General features: G+C 49.5%; 8 protein-coding genes across 8 annotated transcripts; 3 read left to right on the forward strand and 5 right to left on the reverse strand.

Annotated features, from left to right (window-relative positions):
- Nucleotides 1-59: 59 nt before the first annotated feature.
- On the forward strand, nt 60-1680 carry Pdw03_6397 (Alpha/beta hydrolase fold-3; the record flags this gene model as incomplete). The annotated part of the gene is made up of 2 exons (XM_014680044.2): nt 60-235; nt 291-1680. 2 exons carry the CDS (start codon nt 60-62, stop codon nt 1678-1680), a joined length of 1566 nt encoding a protein of 521 aa, XP_014535530.2.
- Nucleotides 1681-1902: 222 nt separating this feature from the next.
- Nucleotides 1903-5126, reverse strand: Pdw03_6398 (Fungal specific transcription factor, putative; the record flags this gene model as incomplete). The annotated part of the gene is made up of 8 exons (XM_014680043.1): nt 1903-2824; nt 2882-3037; nt 3085-3309; nt 3357-3489; nt 3548-3756; nt 3809-4801; nt 4885-4967; nt 5040-5126. 8 exons carry the CDS (start codon nt 5124-5126, stop codon nt 1903-1905), a joined length of 2808 nt encoding a protein of 935 aa, XP_014535529.1.
- Nucleotides 5127-5516: 390 nt separating this feature from the next.
- On the reverse strand, nt 5517-6715 carry Pdw03_6399 (Lactoylglutathione lyase; the record flags this gene model as incomplete). Its single annotated transcript, XM_014680042.2, has 4 exons — nt 5517-5692; nt 5756-6502; nt 6561-6608; nt 6661-6715. The coding sequence occupies 4 exons, from the start codon at nt 6713-6715 to the stop codon at nt 5517-5519; spliced, it is 1026 nt and encodes a 341-aa protein (XP_014535528.2).
- Nucleotides 6716-7126: 411 nt separating this feature from the next.
- Nucleotides 7127-8957, forward strand: Pdw03_6400 (uncharacterized protein; the record flags this gene model as incomplete). Its single annotated transcript, XM_014680041.2, has 4 exons — nt 7127-7164; nt 7224-7228; nt 7842-8274; nt 8333-8957. 4 exons carry the CDS (start codon nt 7127-7129, stop codon nt 8955-8957), a joined length of 1101 nt encoding a protein of 366 aa, XP_014535527.2.
- A 408-nt stretch (nt 8958-9365) lies between these two features.
- Pdw03_6401 (Pleckstrin homology-type) lies at nt 9366-10997 on the reverse strand (the record flags this gene model as incomplete). The annotated part of the gene is made up of 3 exons (XM_014680040.1): nt 9366-10625; nt 10682-10807; nt 10872-10997. 3 exons carry the CDS (start codon nt 10995-10997, stop codon nt 9366-9368), a joined length of 1512 nt encoding a protein of 503 aa, XP_014535526.1.
- A 1427-nt stretch (nt 10998-12424) lies between these two features.
- On the reverse strand, nt 12425-14442 carry Pdw03_6402 (HECT-type ubiquitin ligase-interacting protein creD; the record flags this gene model as incomplete). Its single annotated transcript, XM_066101337.1, has 7 exons — nt 12425-12430; nt 12493-13073; nt 13134-13272; nt 13328-13753; nt 13809-14127; nt 14185-14328; nt 14381-14442. 7 exons carry the CDS (start codon nt 14440-14442, stop codon nt 12425-12427), a joined length of 1677 nt encoding a protein of 558 aa, XP_065956420.1.
- Nucleotides 14443-19272: 4830 nt separating this feature from the next.
- Pdw03_6403 (protein transport protein sft1) lies at nt 19273-19776 on the reverse strand (the record flags this gene model as incomplete). Its single annotated transcript, XM_014680038.1, has 3 exons — nt 19273-19431; nt 19555-19663; nt 19751-19776. The coding sequence occupies 3 exons, from the start codon at nt 19774-19776 to the stop codon at nt 19273-19275; spliced, it is 294 nt and encodes a 97-aa protein (XP_014535524.1).
- A 938-nt stretch (nt 19777-20714) lies between these two features.
- On the forward strand, nt 20715-21366 carry Pdw03_6404 (Aminoglycoside phosphotransferase; the record flags this gene model as incomplete). Its single annotated transcript, XM_066101338.1, has 2 exons — nt 20715-20879; nt 20935-21366. 2 exons carry the CDS (start codon nt 20715-20717, stop codon nt 21364-21366), a joined length of 597 nt encoding a protein of 198 aa, XP_065956421.1.
- Nucleotides 21367-22514: the final 1148 nt, after the last annotated feature.

The following is a 22514-nucleotide window of genomic DNA, read 5'->3' on the forward strand; positions in this document are numbered from 1 at the left end:
CCAACAGCCCGATTCTTGACAAGTTTTGCCAAACATCAAGGGTATGCTCTAATATTGCTATGCGAAAGACCAACTGCTCATCCCGTGGCATAGCCCTCTTCCTGCATCGCAGCAGAGGAGCTACCCGTATTTCCATCGCGTGTTTCCGAAGCTCGCAATATTCGACCGTTTCACCCGACTGCACAGATGAGACAATTTCCCTTCCAGTTGGAAACAATGGAGCTATCTCTCTCAGGTTACAGATAACAATCCGTTTGAGTCCTAGCCATACATGCTAAATTTGTCCCCAGGATTACGCGACCGAGCCAGTTGAGTCGGTCTCACCAGGAGCTGTCTCCCGAAGGCCCAAATGTAATACTCTATCTTCCACCTGGACCCTTGTTTGGGGAAAATAGCACGAGCGCATTTAAGACACAGGAATACGATGAAATTGATCATCAAAGGGTTTGCGATACCAACACCTTACCCTCAGCATTTTCACTCCAGCACGTCTTAGCATCTACTGCATCTGCATTGGTGGTCACAATCAACTACCGCCTCGGGGAGATACAAACACCAGTTTCCCCACCTTCAGATAGAAGCTCGACCTCGCAAGAGCAGAGGTCCTCGGACCAGATCCTAGGACCAAGCAATCCCCAACTCACCTCTTACAAATACCCAACCCCTGTCCACGATTCACTGGCCGGATTCGACTGGATACAAACCCACCTCCGACCAGCCCGACTAGCTATCTTCGGTACACACGTCGGAGGCTCTCTAGCTCTCATGCTAGCTCTAACAGAAGCGCAATCCATCCAAGGCGTCGCCGCCGTAGACCCTGTTTGCGACTGGCCTGGCTTAGATGAGTACTGCACGCGCGAGAGCACTGTCACACCAACTCACCAAAAAGGAGCAGGTGATGATAGCAGCATGACTCCATGTTCAACAATACCATCTAAACACAAACGCCAACCACGAAAAAAGTCTCCAGCACCGCCAGACCTAATCCCCCTCCTCCAAGCGCGCTCAAAGTTCTTCCCAACCCCAGAGCGCTGCTTCGACTCCTTCGCCTCGCCAATCCTCTTCCTCCGCTCCGCAGGCCGGGACGTGCCGCGCACGTTCCCACAGTATCTCACGGGACCGGAGTATCCCGTCCCCGTGCTGAAAGAGAAGGCGCGGAGCATGACAACCGGGGAACAACACGCAGCGGCAGACGGGTCGATTTGGGATCATGATTTGCATCCCGATATGGATGGCGATGACGTCGATGATAGAAGTGCCACTGTTACCCGGCGCCGGAAGGCGCTTTCGCGCTGGCCCCCGTATGGTCTGGATTACGGGCTTTGTGGGAAAACGTGGTCTGGGCCTGGAGATGGGATTGGGCGGTTGGAGATGGCTTTGCCTTGGGTCCGGGTGTTCTTAACAGAGGATAACGTTGGATTGGGCTCTGATTCTCTCTCTTCGTCAATAGAGCTGAAGAGGAAGACTAGAGAGTTGGGTCATGGGTCTACGGTGCTTGCTAGACAGGCTGATGAGATGGTCTCTGCTATGCGGAGGGCTTGCTTTTGGGGACGGGAGAAGGGGTTTGGGGAGCGGAGGGTTACTCTGTATCAGGTTCAGAGAACTGATGTCAATGCGGGAGAGGAAGTGGGTGACTGGTTCAAGGACGTTTTCGAAGGAACGATGGTGGATGTAGACTAAAATTATGGAATTGGGAATGGGAAAACCACATAGGTCCCAATCTTGAATGGCACACATGTGGAAGAAATGGTCCATTTATGTGAATGCCCTCCTCTGACTGGAGTGATGTGTATCATTTTGTTTTAGGAAGTTCGTTTTGTTCCCTCCAGGTAGCATGGTGCAACATTTTGAGGACTCTAGTTCTATGAGCATTCAGACAAAAAAGAATTACCAACAGTGCGACTAGGCACCTGATAGTGAGGTCCTAGTGTAATTTCCCGATGCCCACCATCCATCAATGTCCGTAAGATCTGAAAGCATGCTGGGGTCCTCGGGAAAGGGAGGAGAAGGAATCTGGCCTATGCCATTCAGTGCGTTGCCATTTTGAGTCTCAGACAAAAGAGGCATGTCTGAGTTGGGCATCCAGTCTAGATCATTTAGCTGCAAATCAGGAGCTGGGACTGAAATGGAGGCTTGTTGTTGATAAGAGCTTTGCTGGTGATATTGATGATGAGGAGGTAGGGTGTTGTAAGAGAGGTGGGAATATTGGTTCGTCGTCACAGGTGCCGATTGCATATTGAGAGGGATCCCAGAAGCAGACAAGCGGGATTTTTTTCGCGAGCCATCTACACCGTGAGCATTGTTAGCCCGGGGATGCTGTATGAATGGCTTCTGCGAGCCCAGTGACGCTAAGTTAACACTGCTGTTCTGGCGTTTCGTTGCGGAGCCTGATCGGCGCATATTTGCCTGCCAACGTCGCTGGAGGGTGACAAGGTAGTCTCTGGTGCGCTTTGCATTGTCAAATGATTGGCCCAGTTCATCGAGAGCGCGGAAGCACAGATTGAGGTATGCAACCATTTCCGTGCTGCGAGGGTGTGTGGGGCTGCCATCCTGCTTGCCTGGACTCATTGGAGAGCTGGATACTGTCACGAAAAGAAGCATGAGAGCTGCGCTGAAAATGATCGCTACCACTTGGTTGTTCATCCGGCGGAAGGTATAGTGTTTCTCGAAGAGTTGGAGTAGCCGTGCGACGGCGGTGGCTGACTCCACGCACATTCGGCGCGCATGGTGATACCCGGGACCTTGACGAGGGCTGCGGGGCTGGATATAGCTCTTGGAGAGCCATGGACGGTGGAAGAATATGATGATTTGATGGTATTGCATGCTGCAAGAAAATTTTAGGGTTTATTCTGCGCGTGTTTTGGATTGAATACAAACTTACTGGAGCATCATCAAATGAGGCAATATGGGTGATGTATCGTCGTCCAAATCAATTTGAAGGCTGGAAGGAAGATTTGCCTTCCAGGCGAACAAGTCTTCCGTCACTTGATAAGTGATCCTTTGCAAGTCGTGTCGAGAGATGTCGGAACATCCATACCTATAAGCATGTTAGCATTGACTGAACAACGTGCAAAAGCCACATACAGAATATGACCAACTGGGGAGATCATCTCCCAGAGAACGACGAATTGCCTGCATATAAGCTCCATGGGATTCCGCAAACCGTTTTGATATCGCACATGAGCAGCTGGATGGCCGTATGGATGCCAGTTTTCTTCCGTTTCGGGACAAAGAGCTGAGCCAGGCTTTGAAACACCTATGTCTCCAGCGTTCATGCGAAAGGGGCGGCCCAAGTAGAAGCCCCAGAAACTAGATACTATTAGAGATATTCACAATGTCAAAAGTGCAAAACTCACTGGTCTGCGACATAGCTTCCCCAAAAGGTTGCACGGCGTACATCAGCCTCAAGCTGGGTGATTTCGCCCTTCTTGATGTATGTCGTCATGTCTAGGTGTAAACCAAGATCGAAAGCGAGCCGCATAGACATTCCTACAGCACGGTTAGGTAATGAGCCTTGATCATGTCTATTTCCAAGACATGTGCTCACCGCTATACAGCCAACCTCGAGCATCCCGATTTGATGCGCCTTCATGGCTGCTCAAAATGACAAGGGCCTGGACAGTAGCAACACAAGGAGAATCCAGTTCAATTTCCAGAAGGGCTTTAGCACGATCTGCGAAGAATTCGGAGAGAGACTTGGGAAAAGTGATGAATGTGGGGTGATAGCGTGCCTCAAAGGCACTTCCGATCGCACACCTACAACAAGTCAGAAAATACCCCTCAGCAACGGAAACGAGGGCGAGCTCACATTGCATTCGTTAAAACCTCGGAGTAGAACGGAGTATCGTCCAATTCGTTGCGCCATTTATCTCGTGCCGATATGAACATCCCTTTGTCGACAATGTATGTACTGGGGTTTTGCCAGGTGAAAAATAGCTCTACAAGATGATCTTCCAGGACTTGATCAACAGGTTGACCAACCCGGAGGTGGTTCAGAATGTCCTGACCGTCGTGGCGCACAGTCCGCGCGTCTGGTCGCTGCCGCTGCTGTGTGGCAGACACGTCCACCAGATTGAGGTTGGACGTGGCACCGAAGAATCGCAGATGGCCATCGCCCGCAATTTTCAAAGTACCAATTCTGTTCGATAATTGCTCAATCACATCATTTTCAGCCTCGTCTTCTTCGCCGCTGTCCGAATCGTTCTCTCCGTCATGGGGTAGCTGACCTAGCAAAGCCCCCGGCTGTTGGACCATGTCCGGGCCAAGATGGTAGCTATCTGGACTCAAATCTGCATTGACGACCATTTTAGGCGTTACAGGGGCTCTTGGCGCTCCGTTGAGATTGGCGTAAATCGTGTCCAGACTTTCGGCTGTTGGCAAAGTGAAGCCCCAATGGACGAAGCTTTGATTGTCTGAAGTACCTGATACTGCCCCGAAAGGATTCCAACCTTCAGGCGACGGGGCCTTTCCACTACAGGCAGTTTCATGCGCTGGAGATGCACCGGAAGTATCCAAATTGGTGATCGGTATTTGTCCCTTGGGATTCACAGCAGGCGGATCTTGGGACGGGGATTTGCTTGAGATCCTGGAAGCCGCTAGCTCACTCGGTGGTCTCTTTTCGTCGGTCACTGCCGAGACTCGAGGGAATCCGCGTGGGATCTTGAGGGTATCCAAAACCCTGTTCATGCCAGCCTCATCCTCTGGGTTCATCATCGGTGGCTCTAGCCCCTGCGCCTTGATGAAATAGCAAAGTTGGTCAATTCGGGCCGAGAACAACTCGGTCGATGCACGAAGAGACACTCTAATTCATATAAGCGTTTGAATATTCAGTGATGTATGCCTAGGAGTGCCGCTTTATCACTTCGACACGAAGGTCGTACTTACTTGCGCTTGTCGTCTCCAAGTTGGTATTTGCATTCTTTCCCCTTGCGCTGACAATTCTGGCAGTGCGGAGTGGCCCCATCACACTGGCACCAAGTGATACATTAGTTGATTTGAAGCCATTTAGCTTTTTTTGCCTCCAAGTTCAGAGCACCTACCCTGATTTTGCTCTCCCGACATGGAACACAGGCGGTGGTGACATGTTTGCGGGGTGCCTTTTTGGGTTTCTCTGGGTCGAGAGACATGGTTGAGAGGCTCAAGACTACGTCTTGGACGATTCTTCCAACTGTTGAAGCTTGAGATAGCTTGAGCTGGAGCGACGAATCCCCGCCAAATCAGAGGAAATGGGGGATATCACATTAATCCATCCCGCATCAAAGGCTGAATTCACGAAATTCCGTCAATTTTCGACATTCTCATCATCCTCTTTTTCGCAAGGGGAAAAAGATGAAGTTTATAAATCGCAAAAGGGAGATCTTGCCCCGAGATCAAAATGTTTCTGGGGGCGGGGGGAGGATCCACCACCGTTGGCCTATGAAATGGGGGGAATAAGCAAGACTGAGGTCAAGTGATGCTCTGCATTTTCAAATTCGGAGTATGTACATGTCTTGGCTAGGTACAGTATTTGCTATCTACTACCAGTCTGTAGTGCGCTTAATGCCCTCGTTCTGCACCACCTCAATCCAATATCCATCGGGATCTGTAATAAATGCGATCTTGTTCATCCGCCCGTCAGTCAAGCGCTTCTTAAAGTTCACCTTTAGAGACTCGAAGCGTTCGCACGCAGCCGGGAGGTCATCAACAGTGATACCTATTTCAAATTAGGAACCTTGGGAAATAATTAGAAGTCCAATCATCCAAGTCATCCACTTACAGATATGACCGAAACCTTGGGGCTCAGTGTTGCCGTTGTGGTAGACTGGGCCCTCCTGCTTCTCGGTGCCGTAGTTCCAGGTCAACTCTAGCAGACCTTCCCACTCCGCCACTCCATTCCTGCAACCTTCCTTAATCTCTGGATTGGATGAAGGGTAACCCAAGAAATACAGGTTGAATTTGTTCTCTGGCATCTCAATGGTGCGGACCAAAGTCATGCCCAGAGATTCCTGGTAGAACTTCAAGCTGGCTTCGGCATCCTTCACACGCAGCATGGTGTGGTTCAGTCGGTAGCTACCTGGGTCGGTGGTGGTGCTGAGATCCTCATCGGCACGACGAATGATCTCAACCCAGTATCCATCGGGATCCTTAACGAAGGCAATGTGTCGCATGCGACCGTCAGTCAGTTTCTTCTGGAAGGGATAGCCGGCATCTTCGATCCGCTTGCAGGCGGCTTCGATGTTGTCAACCGAGATGGCAATGTGACCGAAGCCACGGTGCGGGTCAGTGTTTCCGTTCACTACGCTGTAGTTGGGGTCGTTCTCAGTGCCGTAGTTATGCGTCAATTCCAGAACGGCATTGCGATCGGTCCAGTGCCGGACACCCTGGAGAGAGGCAGGGCCGTTATACGCCAGGAAGTAGTTGCAGAACTTCCATTCAGGCATGTCAATCTTATTGACCAAGCTCAGCCCAAGGAACTTGTAGAACTCCACCGATCGCTGCGGATCTTTGACACGAATCATCGTGTCTAGAATGTCCCCATTGTGTTAGTGAGTGTGTCGCAAGAGATTGAAGTATGCACGAACGGTTGAGCTTATAGGTGGAGGTATCGGAAGCCATGGTTGCTATGGATCCTGGTCACTTGTCAACAATGGGACGATCAGCTAAATCTGAAATTAAGCCTACTGATTGGTAGAAAGAGTCTTTGTTGGAGGACCCTGGCGGAAAGACGAGCGAACATGGAGGATGAGAGGGGGCAAAAAGTGAGCGTTTTGTCAGCCGGGAGATAGTGTGGGGCACATGACGCTATCCAGTTCTCTAATTTAGAAACGGAGTTATTGAGCACGGAGGGATGTAACTATTTAGTATGATCGCATATATTGCATCTTTTATAGCGCTGGGATTTGGGGTCTATACTTTAGTCTATCCTCACGATCCTTTTAACCTGTGCCTGGTATGTAGGGTTCATCTGAAGCCGAATGGCCACGAATCGGTATCTTAGAAACGAGAGATAATAGACAAAACAGAGTAGAACATACGAATGTAGAGATGTAGGAATTGCCTGATCTGGATCTATAAAAAAATAATGATTACAACATAGGCTCCGGATCCCACTGTGTAGGCACCTAATGTAGCGGCGTGTCAAAACGTCATGCAGGAACTCCACATCAACGGGCCGATTATCTCCAAGTCCTCTTTCTCCTCAACCTCCAAACACCCTCGAGATTATCCCGCCCATTTGTGCATAGATCAGGTTCGTTATTCTTCTTGCATGGTTCTCCAAACTCTTCCCCCCGCTCTCTCCGTTGATCCCTTTCATACCTATTGGCCTCCACTCTCGCCCCAGCGTCGTGTCGCATCCCGCCTCGTCTCTTTAAATTTTGAACTTCCTATTTTGGACTTTGTTATACTGCCGCGCTTAGCTCTCGTTTTCATATGCCCCCCTCTTCCTCTCCCAATCAAGTCTCTGCTCATGTGCACGCTTCATCCCCTCGATCGGGGTGCTCCCATTGCGGAGCCGCCTCACACATCTCATGACACTTGCTGGTCGTACTGGGCCTCATAAAGCGCTGTTTTCTTGGGATTTGCTGTGTACCACCGGATGCGATTGGAATTATCGTGACTTTTCATTTGGACCAGATAGCCTGGATGCGCATTGAGTCAACAGTTTTGAACCGCTGCGTGTTTCCCTCATTTCCTGTCACCTACCTGGCTAAGCCCCCGTTGTGAGATCATTATCTTCCCTCGTACTCTCTGTTCGTCGATTTGACCCTTTTGCGGGGAATCAAGAAACGCTGCGTCACAATCGCGGCGTGCCAAGTCCATATCCATGGGTGTGAAGATGGCTGAATGCGAACCTCCTCCAGTTCCTAGTTTCTCTGATTCTATATCCGACTGTTCTTCGACAACTCTATCCATACCTACCACCCCACCTCCCTTCGAACCGATCTTCCTGCCTTACTGGGCCCGTTACGAGACAAAGTTTGCCCAGAACCTATTAGACTACTCCGACGAGCCAATCGAATACGATCACGACGACGAGGACTATCGCGACAACTGCTTCTTCTTCCCGGAAGATTGCTCGTGGACACCGCCAAAAGATTGCATTGCGGAGACAGACTGCAGATCACTGCAGGAGGAACCCGAGATCCAGGTGGAGGAACACACGCCTTCGGTAGGCCAGGACACCGACACCGACAACATGATTCCCGGTCTCCCCGATATCAAGATGCTAGACGCGGAGGCGCTAAGCGATCTCTTGGAAGATAACCTATCCCCACCGGAGATCACAACGATCATGTATGCCCGCTGCGTTTTCATCACAAAAAACACGTAATGACCCCGCATCTCCAAATAGTGTCTTCGCAACAAACGGCGCCGTTTTCGCCCACGGCTCCTCCCTCTCCTCCCGCCAGCTACGCAACCTCAGCGCAACCTACGGCGCCGCCTACACATGCTACGCCAAGACGGCCTCGACCGGCAACCTGACGGGCGTCAACCCAGCCAGTAACCCCTCATCCTACGTGACCGCCAAGTCGATGTCGCTGGGCGACGTAGGCTCGATCGTCTTCGAACTTGACGAGTCCGTCGCCGTGGTAACTCGAATCGCGGACAAATTCCTCGTCGCCGCCGTCGGCCCATCCAGCCTAGACGCAACAGAGCCAAACGGCGCCACTAACACCGACTCTCTCACGACTGAGATCAGCATCATTGATGCTGGTAGTGGAACTTCTATATCCGAGGGCTCACAGGGTGATATCTCGCGCACACTAGCTGCCGCGCCTGCGTCTCCGAACCCACCCCACAACGGCCGCCGAGATCCCCAATTTGAGATCGACCGCAGTGCCGATCTTGCGCGTCTGGCTAGCTTGAACCTCTCCGCCTCGCCAGCCGTCCTGCTCGCCTTGGAATCTAAATGCGCTGCGCTAGGACGCTTCCTCGGGGAGAAACTAGATGATTTGGAAAGTCCTGAGGATTTCTGATGTCGGGAAATGAGACTGTTTGCAACTTCTTATGCTGGGATTACCTGGCTAGCCCATACCCGTGTGTTATCTTCCAGCATAGGCTATGATATGATTCAACGACACAACTCTACCAACTTTGAGCATATGATAGTTCAAGGATCTTCAATCTGATTAGCGTTGATATCTTTTTATTCTTGCATTTTTGATGTGAAAAGAGATCCATTAAGAGGTATAAATCAAGTTGAACAAGCCATACTTCACTCTCCAAGCGGATCGATGAACGCTATATCCTTGTCAACGGAAGAGACGCACATGTATGATTCAAGTATGGGGGGGGGGGGGGGGGGGGGGCAACATAAGTCCAAAGAGCCAAAAGAACTACAAATATATATATATCTAAACGAAAACGAGAAAATTTATCCCCTCTCACGGCTTCTCCACAGCGGAGCCACCGGGCGAGGTGTGGAAGTGGCTAGCTGTGCTCGCCGTGCGGCTAATTCCTGGAGTAGGAGCAGGGCTGGCAGCTACAGGCGCAGCAGCAGTAGCCTGGACCTTCCCTATCTCATTCTCAGCATAGGTGGGCGGCTGGCCCTGGCCGGACACGCTGCGGGAGGGACTAGCAGAGTCAGCAGGCGAGATGGCGGCGGGCGACGTGGCCGCAGCAACAGCCAGCGCCGGAGCACGGGTAGCATCCTTGATAACGGACCACCATTTCTCCGCGTCACTGGAGTTGTGGGCTTTGAAGCTGAGCTCGGTGTTTGTGTGGAAAGCGTTGCCGATTTTACCGCTGGAGACATCCTTGCCCTTCACGTTGAACTTCACGCCGTCAATGGCGCCGACAACGCAGTCTGGCAGGTACAGCGAGAGCTCGGGAGCGGGGTCGCGGCGGAAGTCGTCGTTGTCCTTGAACTCGTGCAAGTACCGTGCTGGGGTGACGACGTAGTAGCCACTGCTGTAGCCCTTGATGACAGCGCGCGAGCGACGCTCGAGAGAGCCCTCGATGAGCGGTTGTGTGGAGCGGTGCTCCATGTTCGGGAAGGTGATGCTGGACAAGGAGCGTGGTGGCGAGTCTGGATTGACGAGGGCTGCGTCATTGCGGACGCAGAAGTTAACCCATTCGAAGTCTGGTGGGATACGTTGCACGGTACCGAGTATTTCTGCGTACATGGCTCGCTGGCGCTCGAGTTGGCCGCCCATGTGCTGGTGGAATTGATCCATGGTGCCTTGCACGGTCTGCAGGACGTGTGCTTCGAACTGCTGGAAGGAGTTTTGTACGGCAAGGACGTCCTGGCGGTGGTTGTTCTCTTCGTTCACTTGGTTGTTCAGACGGTGGTTGATGCCACGCTTGAGGAGATAGGGGTCATGGTGCTGCTCGATCTTGCCGGAGGCGTCGAAGCAGGCAGAGTTCTGGCCGAGAAGTTCGATATGCTTCTGGGTTAGACCGCGCGCCTTTTCAACGGCTTTGGCACCCTTGCTGGCACCGGCGCTCAGCTCCTTGGATTTATTTTTGATCTCTTTGTGGAGACGCTCGAGGGTGGGGAGGACGGCGGTCTTCAAGCTCTTTTCGCCTTCCATGTACATAGTAACCATACCCTGGGTATTGCTGCGGATGCTCTCAAACATACCAGCCACACCGCCTGCGCTGGAACTGAAGTGGTGGCCCTCCTTGAGAGGTTCGTTCACGGCCTATTCCCATCATTCGTCAATCCCGGTGGCCCTGACCCATACGAATGCACACTCACCTTCAAGATCTTCTCGAAATCCTTCGACTGGGACTTCTGCACTTTGGCGGTAGCAGAGAAGTACTCCTCGAGATATCCGCACATGTGCTTCCAGGCTTGAAGACGCTCAAGCAGGAGATTGGTAGTCTGTCAACAAAAACACCGTTAGTTCAAGGCACTCCTTTTCTTCAAGAATTTCATGGATACAAACCTCACTACTATCCGTGGCAGGGATGACCTCATCGTCACTCATGGAGGTACGACGAGTGAAGCTGCTGCTCACGGTACCAGACCGCTGGGGCAGCTTCACATCAGCGGGCCCCGCTGTGGTGGACATGATCGCAGAGAAACGGCGTGGTAAGGTCGATCGGTGAGTACGGGATCCAATTACAGGCGCCAGTAATCAACAGTTGAAGTTGAAATTATGTTATTTGTGCCAAAGCCGGGGCTGAAGAGCGATGGTGTGGCTCAAGTGAATAATTGGGGGGGTTGTTAGCATCGGGGGCTGTGGAAGGGCAATGCCGATGGTGGGGAGCGCTAGTCTATACCCTATGGCCAGACTAGTTAGCACACAGACATCCATAAATGAGGACGCGTAGACTTGCACGATAGAGCTGGTAAACTAACAGTTTTGACACTGTGAGATATTCTAAGGGGAGGGTTTTTTTGGTAAAGTGATCAAGGCGAGAGAGTCCATTCTGAACCGATTGATAAATGCCAATGAGGTCACAGTGCCCCTCGCGCATCGGATGAGGCCATTGGTATCCTTGTTGGACCACATGCTGTGGTTTAATAACTATCCAATTTTCACTTTGATTCCAACCTTTTATGACAAACTGGTAAGTATAAACAACCACTTGGCTCTACGCATCGCAGTATTCGGGGCCGTAGGGTATCTTTATGGTCAAGGACTGGGCAAACCATGTACAAGGTTCAACTTTGATCAGGTTAGAGCGCAGGGACAACTTGAATTGCATACACCATGGAGAAATGGTAGCCGAGAGTAGCAAAAACCATGTGCCAATGGGCCCTAACGTTGCATATATTGAAAACGAACAATACCACTGATGCCGGATGAAGTAGAGTCCCCCGAGGCCACCGGGAGCAAATTCATCGATTACCTAATTCAATCAACAGCTGATTTCCTAGTTGGGCCATGATGTCATCAGTGAAGATGTCAAATGAGTTGAGCATTGAAGAACGTGGTCTAATCGACCAAACAGAATTAAGTACATGCAACAAAGGCTCATATGCATGATTCGTGCTGATGGGCATACTTGGATGTCATACAGCTCATATCGGATCCCATTCATGAGGAGAGAAAAAGCGGAGGAAAAATCAAAACACCCGTGACCATCTATGAAAATATCCCCTGTCTAAAATTGAACGCCAGAGGGGAAAAACAATGATTGAAGAGAGGCAAGGAGAAAGATGAAAAGGTGGAAGGTTGCGGGTGGTGGACCGTAGAAAGAGTGAGAACAATGCTGCGTGAGAAGTTCCAGACTGACGGAGATTGAGGCTAGAAAAGGGTAGTAAATGCCAGGGACCTTCATCGTTCGTGGAAATGGACATGAGCGCAAGAGGGAGAAGGATGGGGGAAAAAAAGGGCGGAATAAAGGTTGAAGGCTAGGGCGGTTCGCGGGGGTCTCAGTGTCCAGCACCGGTGCGGAAGGAGAACTTTTGGTGGAAATTGAAGGCCGGAGATTGTGCCGGGATCGAAAGATCATGACCACACCTCATGCTCTGGCACGAGCTTGCACAAGTCTAAGTCTGCGTTCCTCGTCATCAGCATTGGTGCCGTGAGAATTGAAATAACCGGAGCGATTAGCCACCTCTAAGGGAGTTGCAGCCCCGCTTGCACGGCCGCTGCGGATATAAGCTTGCTGGGGAGACTGCGGGACTGGCATCGTGGGAAGGCTGCTCGCAATCACGGCGTTGTAGTCGGGAAGATCGGAATCACGCGGGCGAACGGCGCAGCGCACTGCAGTCGAGTAGCTAGGAACCCGGCTGAGTGTCTCCACCTCGTCGTACTGGGGATGGAAGGGAGTTGCCATGCCCGAGGGAAGGACTTCAGGCTCCACTTCGTCGGATGGCCGACGAGAGAGTTCTGGACTGCCACGGCTGTGTGGGTTTGATCCGGAAACAGCTCCGAAGTAGTCATTAGGGACACCCAATTGGCGGTGAATGTTGTGTCCTTCTGTCGGGGATTGAGATCCAATCAGCCCCTCGTTAGGAGCAGATGTACCGGTATTGATGGGATAGTTGCGCGGGTTTGCGTTCAGGTTTATGAGACGATAGTGCAAGGCCGAAGCCGAGATATTGGTATTGGTCAGGGCGTTCATAGAGGCAAGGTTTTCGGACGAGATGTTGCGACTGAGAGGGGTGAATGGCGAGCCCGGACCACTGCCGGGGCCTGGTGTGCGATATCCGCTGGGATCCAGCTCGCTATACAGCTGGTCAAACGTGTGCTCACCGTAAAGGGGGGGCGCCTGGTGTGCGAAATCATCCACGGCGATCCGGGTGGATTGAGGGGTCTGTCCAGTCAGGTTGTTGTTATCGTCGATGGTAAGGTGTGGCGAAATGAAGATTGAAACCGGAAGCGTAGCACGAAGCTGCATTGAGACGTTAGCCCGACAGAGAACCGGTAGTAGATCTAATATGACTCACCTCGCTGATATGACCATCGGGGTTGTGCAGCTGAATACGGAACTTCAACTTGTGGCGGACTTTGATCCCTTTGGTGTCTGTATCCTGCAGACAGCGAGTCAATGTCTGAGGCATGTCTAGGATGCGCGTGCATTGGTATCCTTCCGCCTCTTCATCGATGATCTCAATTTTGTCTTCATCCAATTCATGCTCGTCGGTCAAAATCGTCCTCGTAACCTTGTATGTGTTGCGAATGGAATCGGGGTCTTCCGGATTGAGGGTAAGGTCGTGAGTTTCGATCAACTGTGATGTAATTTGACCGATTCGAAGACCCTTGAGAAGCGGGATCAGTTTGAAGTCAACATTGATGGCGGTTCCGAAGACGATGGCTTTCGTCGGAGTGCTAATGGAGTATTCAATCTTGTTGGGCCAGATGTTGTCCACGGACTAGGAGATTTATCAGTTGTAGATCCATCAAGCCGTTTGGCCCATGACCACTTACCATCGCATGTGAGAGTTCCAGAGCGCTGGGATCCAGAGTTCGAATAATCCTGAGCGGTTTGCGCGCAACAATGTCCTTGACATATTTGCGCCCGATCTCGGCCTTGAAGCGGTACATTACCCATGTATCGGCAAGACCTTCCACACTCTCGGGCATGGAGCCCTCAAGTACCACATCAAAAGGGTACTCATAGTTGCCTGCGGGAAGGAGCTCGGTTTTTCCTTTGCCTGGGTCTCGGAACCCCCAAGTCTTCTCGTAAAACACACGTTCACGCCATGGCTTACGGCCTCCGGCGGCTGCACTGGAGGGAAGGTGCCAGCTGTGGAAAAGATGAGCTGGTGATGTTAAGTTTGAGATTGGAAACTGTGACACATACCAGACTCGCGACATGCCCGTAAGCTGGAGACGGATATGTTTAATGGTAAGCGGCTCCGACAAACAGAGGATCAGAGTGCCTCGCAGATGCGCACTGGCGGCCTCATGTTCACCACCGCGAAATACGATATACTCATCATTCAACCTGTATAAAGTCAGATATGCCGTTCAACATGAGCTGCAGGTCCCGCACTCACCTAATGTCGAAGTACTTAGCGCTGCTGGCGCTCCCGCTGCTACTAAAGAAGCTGAGAGCCATTTGAAATTTGCCCGCAGCAATGCGTGAAGATGTCAAAATTTGGTAGTAAAAAGATGAAGAGGAAAGAGAAGGAAGAGTAAAGAGATCACTGGTAAGTGTACCGGTAATTTTTCCGTTTTTCCTCTATCGCTGATCTACCGGAACATAGCCAGATACGCAAGTCTGGTCCGACTCACGGGTCCCCAGTGGAGTTATGCCGTTTCCGGCGATTCGGGGGTTTTTTTTTTTTTTTTTTTTTCCTCTCGGTTTTTCTCTTTTTCCTTTTCCTTATTCTTTTTCTTTCTTTTTCGATATCTTTGGGGTACAGTGGCAATGGTATGAAAATGACCAATCTTAACTGGAAATGGATTCACAAGTCAGAAGGCTGGCTTGGCATCGGTTGAAGAGAATTCATATACGGAATACGGAGGAGTACGGAGTACTATATAAGAATAGGAGAAACAGTGGGATTTGGGTATTTGAGAAATTTATAAATAGAACCGTAGAACCGTCTTAACCGGTTCTTCACATCAAAATAAGTGTCTGGTCTTTTACGTCAACGTTGTCATATGAATGTAAGACCTCTACAGAACCAAGGCGTACGCGTCTGTTGAAGATACGTTTAGATCACTATTTGGTCTTTACTATTGAATGCAAGTCAATCCGTATACAGAATAAAGTTTTCATAACAGGAAAATCCCTCAACTCTGAAGACCGAGGTCATTTACCCATTTTATCCATCACGCCATGCGATGTTGTACATACCTCGGGATCGCCCGTCCCGCATGCTCTTTAAGATCCCTGAGGATGCACCACGTCAACGTACATACAACATACCTCTGGGGTCATACAATCTGTGATCTTTCAAACTGAAATTTGAGCTCAAATTCAACCCCGCTCTCATGATAAAATAGATCTATACTCCATTAAGCTCAGCCTAGATTCCATAGACGTGTCTTTAGCCAGTGGCAGCGCATAAACTCCGTAGTGCTCACCTCCCATGTTGCACCAGGCTTGGGATCGCGCCACTGAATAATTAAAAAAAAAATAAATGAGGCCTTGGGCTTGGACCTTCGGCCATGTTGAATCTTTTTATCTAAGTGCCGCCCGTTCGCGCCACGGGTTCCGAAGTAGGAACTTCGATATTACTCAGATACACTGACCAATGCAACTCTCAAATGGGGCCATTTATTCCTGCGGGTGCCGTGCCTGAGCATCCCAAATGCAGACTCTGTACTTCGTACTCCGTAGTGATGTTTGGAATCTTCCCTTTTGTCTTCAATTTGGCAAGCTTAGCCCGTCTTAATCTCGCCGGGAATTTTCAGAACGATCCGTGATCTAACCGCCTGTAGTAACCCAACACTTTCTAAAGTCCCTGATGAGTATTGCGGTAAGAGCGGGAACCACTTTTGATTATCAGACCCGTCAACGCCCGTGGCGTTGTGATAGGTGCAAAGCGGGTCAGAGAGATTGTGAGGCATTTCACTTAACCTTGAAAAGGGGAAACCAAACAAAGATAAGGTCTCGGGCAAACAACACACAGACTGTTAATTACGGTGCCTTATGCCTGACTCGGTCCACTTTGGAGGGCTTGTTTCGGGTAATAACATATACTCCGTACTGGTTGCATGAATGCCAGCCCTCGGCTTGCTTCCGGTGATTGCACTAGCCGACCACGGGCCCAGTCGGGAGGCCTCAAATGGAACTCGGGCATTTCCGCTTCACCGGATCGGAATCCCGATTGCGTGCCGATTTAGTACGGAGTATACCTGAGTGGACGTGCTAATATTCGCCTTGTCCCCTTATACCAGGCTGCTCGGTGTGAAAATTTAGGCTGAAACTTGTTGTTTTTTGGGTTTCTCTTTTTTTCTCTCTTTTTAGCCACACCATCTATTGGTGTACAACCCGCGCTAATCTAATTATTTAATCCAACTTGACCAACCTTGGAAGCTTACATCTGGACACCTGGGCAGCTTTTTTGGTGGACAGCTTTAGATTCCTCATTTCGTGGTCTAGAGGGAAGCCACAAGTCACCACTTTAGGAAGAACTCCATCACGGCGGTCAAGGTCTACCATGTAGAAATCAAAATAGCCCAAGGTCAAAGCTACAATCTACTTTTTTTTTTTTTTTTTCAAGAATCCTCGACCCCACTCCGTTAAGCAGATCGACGGTGAGCTTTTGCAGACTCTCCACTAAGAAATTCTCGGTGAGATCCAGAACTTCATGCCCACTCGGACTGCATCATGCCGAAGAAAAGCCAATAATGTGGGACTCTTTGTTTACGCGGCAATGTTCACTTAGATGACGAAAAATCGTGAGTTATATACGGAGTAATATGTACGAAGTACGGAGTAGAAATCGTGTTATTACTCATGACATGTCGTCATCGTGACTGACTCATATCCGTCCTTTTCCCAACTTTTTAACTACTCGTGGTAGCCATTTTACACTGCTCAACGCACTGTACAATTTACAGGTAAAACACACTTGAAACACACATGTACACTTGATCAAGCCATTTTCCGTTATCACACATCAACGAGCAAGTGCAGCCAATAACCAAACACCACTAAACGCCTCTAACCCAGCTTATCAGTTCGGCTAATGGTTTTTTTTTTTTTTTTCGAGATTGTCAGATAAGAAGCACCTTGAGGGTATTTGCATCTTCATGCACATATACCAATGATAATGGCTAGTTAGTTAGGCCCGGATATCATGAGGGATCTGACCCACCTCAAAAAACCCTGAAAGAAACCAGTCAGAAAAGCACGATTAAAAAAAACACCTCATAACTGGAGGGGTAACAAAATAATTAATGCGGAAATTTAAGCACGGCAATGCTCGAAATCCCTTTTTTTTTCTCTTTGGATAGTTCCCCTGCTGACTTTAGGATCTGTCAGGTTTTCTCCGATCAGTTGCAGTGTCTCTACATAGAGCGGGCACTAAAACAGATCGCGTGGATCGACTGCCAAGATTGACCAAAAAGAATTTTGCACATGCGAGGGTCTCGATTGGGCCAATTGTATGCAGGAATCAGTCCACATGCTTGCCCTGTCAGGGTCTTCCAAGGTTGTTTCGGGCCTTTTTGGTTCGGGGTTTCCCGTGATCTAGATCTGGCGAGGGATTTCATCGTCCACATACAGATCGGACTTCGCTCTCAATGCTTTTGAAATTTTAAAATTTCGACTTATTTCAAATTCCTACAATTGCAGGTCGAATTTGAACCCTCCCCCCCCCCTACCCCCACTTACAACAGAGAAAGTCCCATAATTTTACATAATCGGCCATGTTGCAGCTGCTCACAAAAGCTGCTCACAAGGGCTGATCGAAGCCAGTGAGACCTTTGATTACGCCCAGTTATTTAGCAGACGACGTGAAGTTGTTCTCTGTTCCACTTCGCAGGCTTTGAACACCGTCATGATTATGTAGTCTCGGCTGTCGGAACTTGACCGTGTCCAGTGTAGTCGACTTCGAAGCCAGAATCACACTGCCACTCGGCAACGAGTATACATGTTGCGTCTACGCAGGCCGGATACGTGAAAGTGCAACTTGCCAAACACATAATTTAAGAATGCAAATTTTTTTTAAATTTTGCATCTTAGGACCGCCTCTCCCGATCTTGAGGAACGACTTCACAGCTGGAGAGGTGCTGTTGTTGTAGCTTCTGCTGGTGCGATCTTGAACCTCTGCGCCAGGTGACAGTACACTCTGGGTCGGGTCCTGGCAATGAAGTCAATGGAATCTAATGTGGTATGTAGCCTTGATCAAATGTGGGCATTCTGTAAACCTGGTAATCTTTTGGTGAGACTGGTTACCCCAAGCGTAGGTTGGCGTTGCAAGGCATGTTCGCCGAATGCGGCATTGTGATTCGACGGGAGAAATGGCACATGACATAACAGAACATGCGGCCAGCATGCTTAATTAGTTTCCCCAGTCAGTCAACACCTATATCTGCATTCATGGCAAGAAAAACTGGAGGAACAACTTCTGAATTGAACTCTCATTGTATCTATACCACTTAGTTTCCGTTTTTGGTTAGAGTTTTTAGCCACGACCTTAGCGAGCTTGAGCTTAAACTCACGATCGGCGATTAGAGTTTGCTGGAACAGAGATTCCGGCTGTTGATCTAAATATGCCATGCTTGGGCAACGGATCGCTTGGGGATGTCGGTAAAGCTGTGGGAAGAAGCGACGGGTATCACAGAATGGCGTTGACTACCTGGAACACAGATCCACCCGATCCGTTTGTGTCCTTGAAATCATGCAGATGGTAGATGCTAAAGTGTCACTGAACAGATTCAATGGGCCTGTGGCCAAGTGTTCGTTATGTTCACGAGTAACCACGGTATTATTAACATGGAAAGTGGGAATACGCAAAGATATCACGTCGCAATGAGGTCTGGAGCTGGTTGGTCCAACGAACAGATCAACACAACTTGGGCCTATTTGCAAATCATGAAGACATCAACCAAGAGAACTTAGAGTTTGAGGGATAACCGAAGGTAATCGAAGGAGGTGGTTGGAGTCGTGTCGCCGACGCTCTTGGGCAACAATCTAGATGACAGGCACAGCCTGGAGACAGAACAACGATTATATCGAGAACGATGGGGAAGTTTAAGGCACATCATACACGGCAGACCAAGGGGTTCTGCCGTTCTGCCATGCTGAGACCGAGCGAAGCCCAGATGCGGCCCATCAGACGAACACAACCCACCACCATGGAATTAAATGACAGGATCAGCCATAAACGTTCGATACGAGTCTCGGTCCAGCAAGGCTATCGAATGTCGAGGCGGGACGTAGGTAAAAGGGCGCTAGGAAGCAGCAGGTTGCGAGGATGTAAAAGGTCCTTCAGAAAATCCACCCAATAATGATATAGAGGACGGTTCCGGCGGCAATACACATGCCCGCAATCTTCAGCACAGCAACGGAATCGCCTTGTTTCGCCATCCGTGTGAGTCGAGTGGCGCTGCCTTTGAGGTTTGTGGAGAAGGAGGAGAAGACATCGCTCTAAGAAGGCAGAATTGTCAGTCGCACGTTAATCCAATTGAGGCGCCAGTCACGAGCATCTTCAAATGACAAGCAAATGTCCTGACACACTGTTGGATCAGCGAAAGAATGATCAAGACATACCGTGTGGTCGAGAGTGTCCTGGTCTCGCGCATGGTCATGAATATCAATCGTCACGGACCGGAGGGCTGAGACCTTCGAGGAGAGGGAATTGAGAAGCGCATTATTCTGCCTGTTACAAAGCATCAGCACTTGAATCGAAACATAACTCTTAGCATAGGGGCATCAGTCGGGACAGGATGGAGAAAAGGGAACGTACTGCTCGCGTTCGTAGGCGTCACTCATTTTGGATAGTTCAAAGTTTAGCTCGGTGGGTTTCCGTGTTTTTATGAGGAGTGATGCAAAGCACGCAGAGATTAGAGATTTGTCACAGAAATGATTGAGGCGGAGGTGAGTGGCTATAAGCAATCGGTGCCGACGTCAGCCCGGAGGCAGATCACATGATCGTCGATCTTCATGGGGAAATCTCCTCCGTACACTTTTCTGCTTTGCACGACCTGCTTGTGGACTTCCAAAGCAGTACGAAGTGGACCTAAACTACGGAATAGTACAACATAGATACTGGCATCGACGGAACGGGAGAAGGGTATTTCCGGCTGACACTATTTTTAAAAGCCTACTGGGACTCTCCTACTTTTATAGAGGAACGGGTGGCATGGAAATCTTTGGAGTGGCGTTGGAGAACGGGAGAAGTATTTCCCGAAAACGCCCGTCTTATCCCCTGTTTAGTGTATGCGACATGGGCTGGGACACCTATTTGTTGAATCTCCCAAATCTACCGTGGATTTTCGTCAATTAGAGGATAATGTCTGGTCCTTTGTTTCCATGAGTTCAAATGGCTGGCTTACCTGAAAGAATAACCGACGATGAACTGGGCACATCGGATCTTCGAAATTCTCAGGAGTCCCAGGAACATGAACACGACTTCAAATGCACATTAAATGCACATTGAAGCCACGTCGCCTGCTTCGTGGCGAGATCACATACGCGGTTGCGAAGGAGCAAGACGCTAATATACTACACCAGCTCAACTGAAAATCCGATTTTTCACCCATTTGCACCGCAACCGAGAGTTGATAAAAGTCGTTGTCGCCTGCCATCTTGGCTTAGGTACTGCAGATGTATGCAGCATTGTTGACTTAGACGAATGGATACATGGAAGCTTCAATGTGTGCATTCGGGTAGATATTGATGAACTCGAGAGAAATAGCGGAAGACAGGTCATGGCTCGACTTCCCTTGCCCTATCGGATTGGAGAAGATTCCGGCCCGGGGAATGCAGATGAGAAGATACGTTGTGAAGTTGGAACCTATGCCTGGCTGCAAGAAAAATGTCCGAGTGTTCCTATTCCCCATCTGTATGGATACGGATTTACTGCTGGCAAAGAGGCTAGTCGGATATCATCTCTCTTGTGCATTGCCATATGCTCACTTTGCTCCCTAGTTCACATATCTTGACAATCTCCCTTTCTTCGCACGAAATTTTCAGCGTCTGCGCCGGTGGCTTTTGTGGGTATTTTGCTACCCGGTTCCTTCTTTCTATGTCGAGAATCGTATCAAAGACTATGCTAGACTGGGCACACCCTATATGGTCATTGAATATCTAAATCCGTCAAGAGGCAGAATGCTCTCTGAAATATGGGGTGAGGGTAGTATGGATCCCAAGTTGCGGACGAACATCTTCCACGGCCTATCCAGAATTATGCCCACTCTGATGCCTACTCCGTTGCCGAAGATTGGATCTTTCATTCTAGATGACAATGGGCAGTCAAGCTTGAGTAACCGACCTCTTTCTCTTGAGATCCAGCAGCTTGAAATGGAACATATCCCAGTGGACATCCACAGAGACTCGACTTATCTCGGTGTTGGGTCATAAATTCACGATCTTCTTGCACTACATGACCGTCGTCTTCGTCATCAACCTAATGCAGTCAATAGCATTGAGGATGGATTCTACCAGAAGTCCGCATTAATGGTGATGAGAAGCATTTGGTCTTGCTTTTTCCATCGAGATCGTTTCCGTGGCCCTTTTTTTCTAACTCTAACCGATCTCAATCAGACCAACATTTTTGTCGACAAAGATTGGAAGATTAAGTGTCTTGTGGACCTTGAAGGGCTTGCTCTCACCCATTGGAGATGATCCACTCCCCACACTGGCTAGTAAACCAAGCTATTGATCTGATCAGCTTAGATCAACTTGGTGTTCTCCACGCTGAGTTTATGGATGCTTTCGCCGAGGAAGCAAAATTTGATTGAAGCGCCTTCTGATCTTCATCCTATAGTGAAGAAAGGACTGGAGAATGGGACATTCTGGTATTCACTGGCTCTCACAAGTCCCACAGCCTTGTTCCAAATTTTTTATGACTACATTCAACCCAGATTCTCCAAAACTCATGACGAACCGGCATTTTGGCGGATCACTATGCTCTATTGGACATTCGATACGTTCACTTTCACCGAGCAAAAAGTCAGAGCAAAGCACGTATATGATCTCTCTTTGCAAGAGGCATTTCGACGTTGATCAATAACCTCGGTACAGATATTTTTTCAAACTCATCACCCGTTCTAGCCCGTCTCTTTCTCCTTGGCCTTCTCGCCCTGCTCCTTTTTTTTTCAAAGTCCTCTATCGCATATTGGAGATTCATAGTAGCTTTTAAACCCCGATTCTGCTGCGCTGCTTTTCCCGACGAGGAAAGCTGATTCAGAGTTTTGGCGTCCATCTTCATGGCAACTGTGGCTTCTTCTTTCTTGCCATCAAAACTTGAATCAGAGAGTCGATCGCCCATCTTGTAGATAGCCTGTAGGTGGGAGTATTATTTGAGACCTCCGCCAGGACCTTTATGTAATATGATTAGAACAATGATCCGAAGTAATGTTTCCCTTTCAGGTGAAATAAATTCGGGCACAGAATGGCGTTCACCGGCTCTGGGCATTAGGGAAAATACATCACAATTACAATCGAGAACGGAGAGGCCCCGTGCTTATCAAAAGTATCGATGCAGAGCCCCTAGCACATCACTGGCC

The sequence above is a fragment of the Penicillium digitatum genome, chromosome 2 (assembly GCF_016767815.1).
Source record: "Penicillium digitatum chromosome 2, complete sequence".
In the NCBI taxonomy this organism is placed as follows: domain Eukaryota; kingdom Fungi; phylum Ascomycota; class Eurotiomycetes; order Eurotiales; family Aspergillaceae; genus Penicillium; species Penicillium digitatum.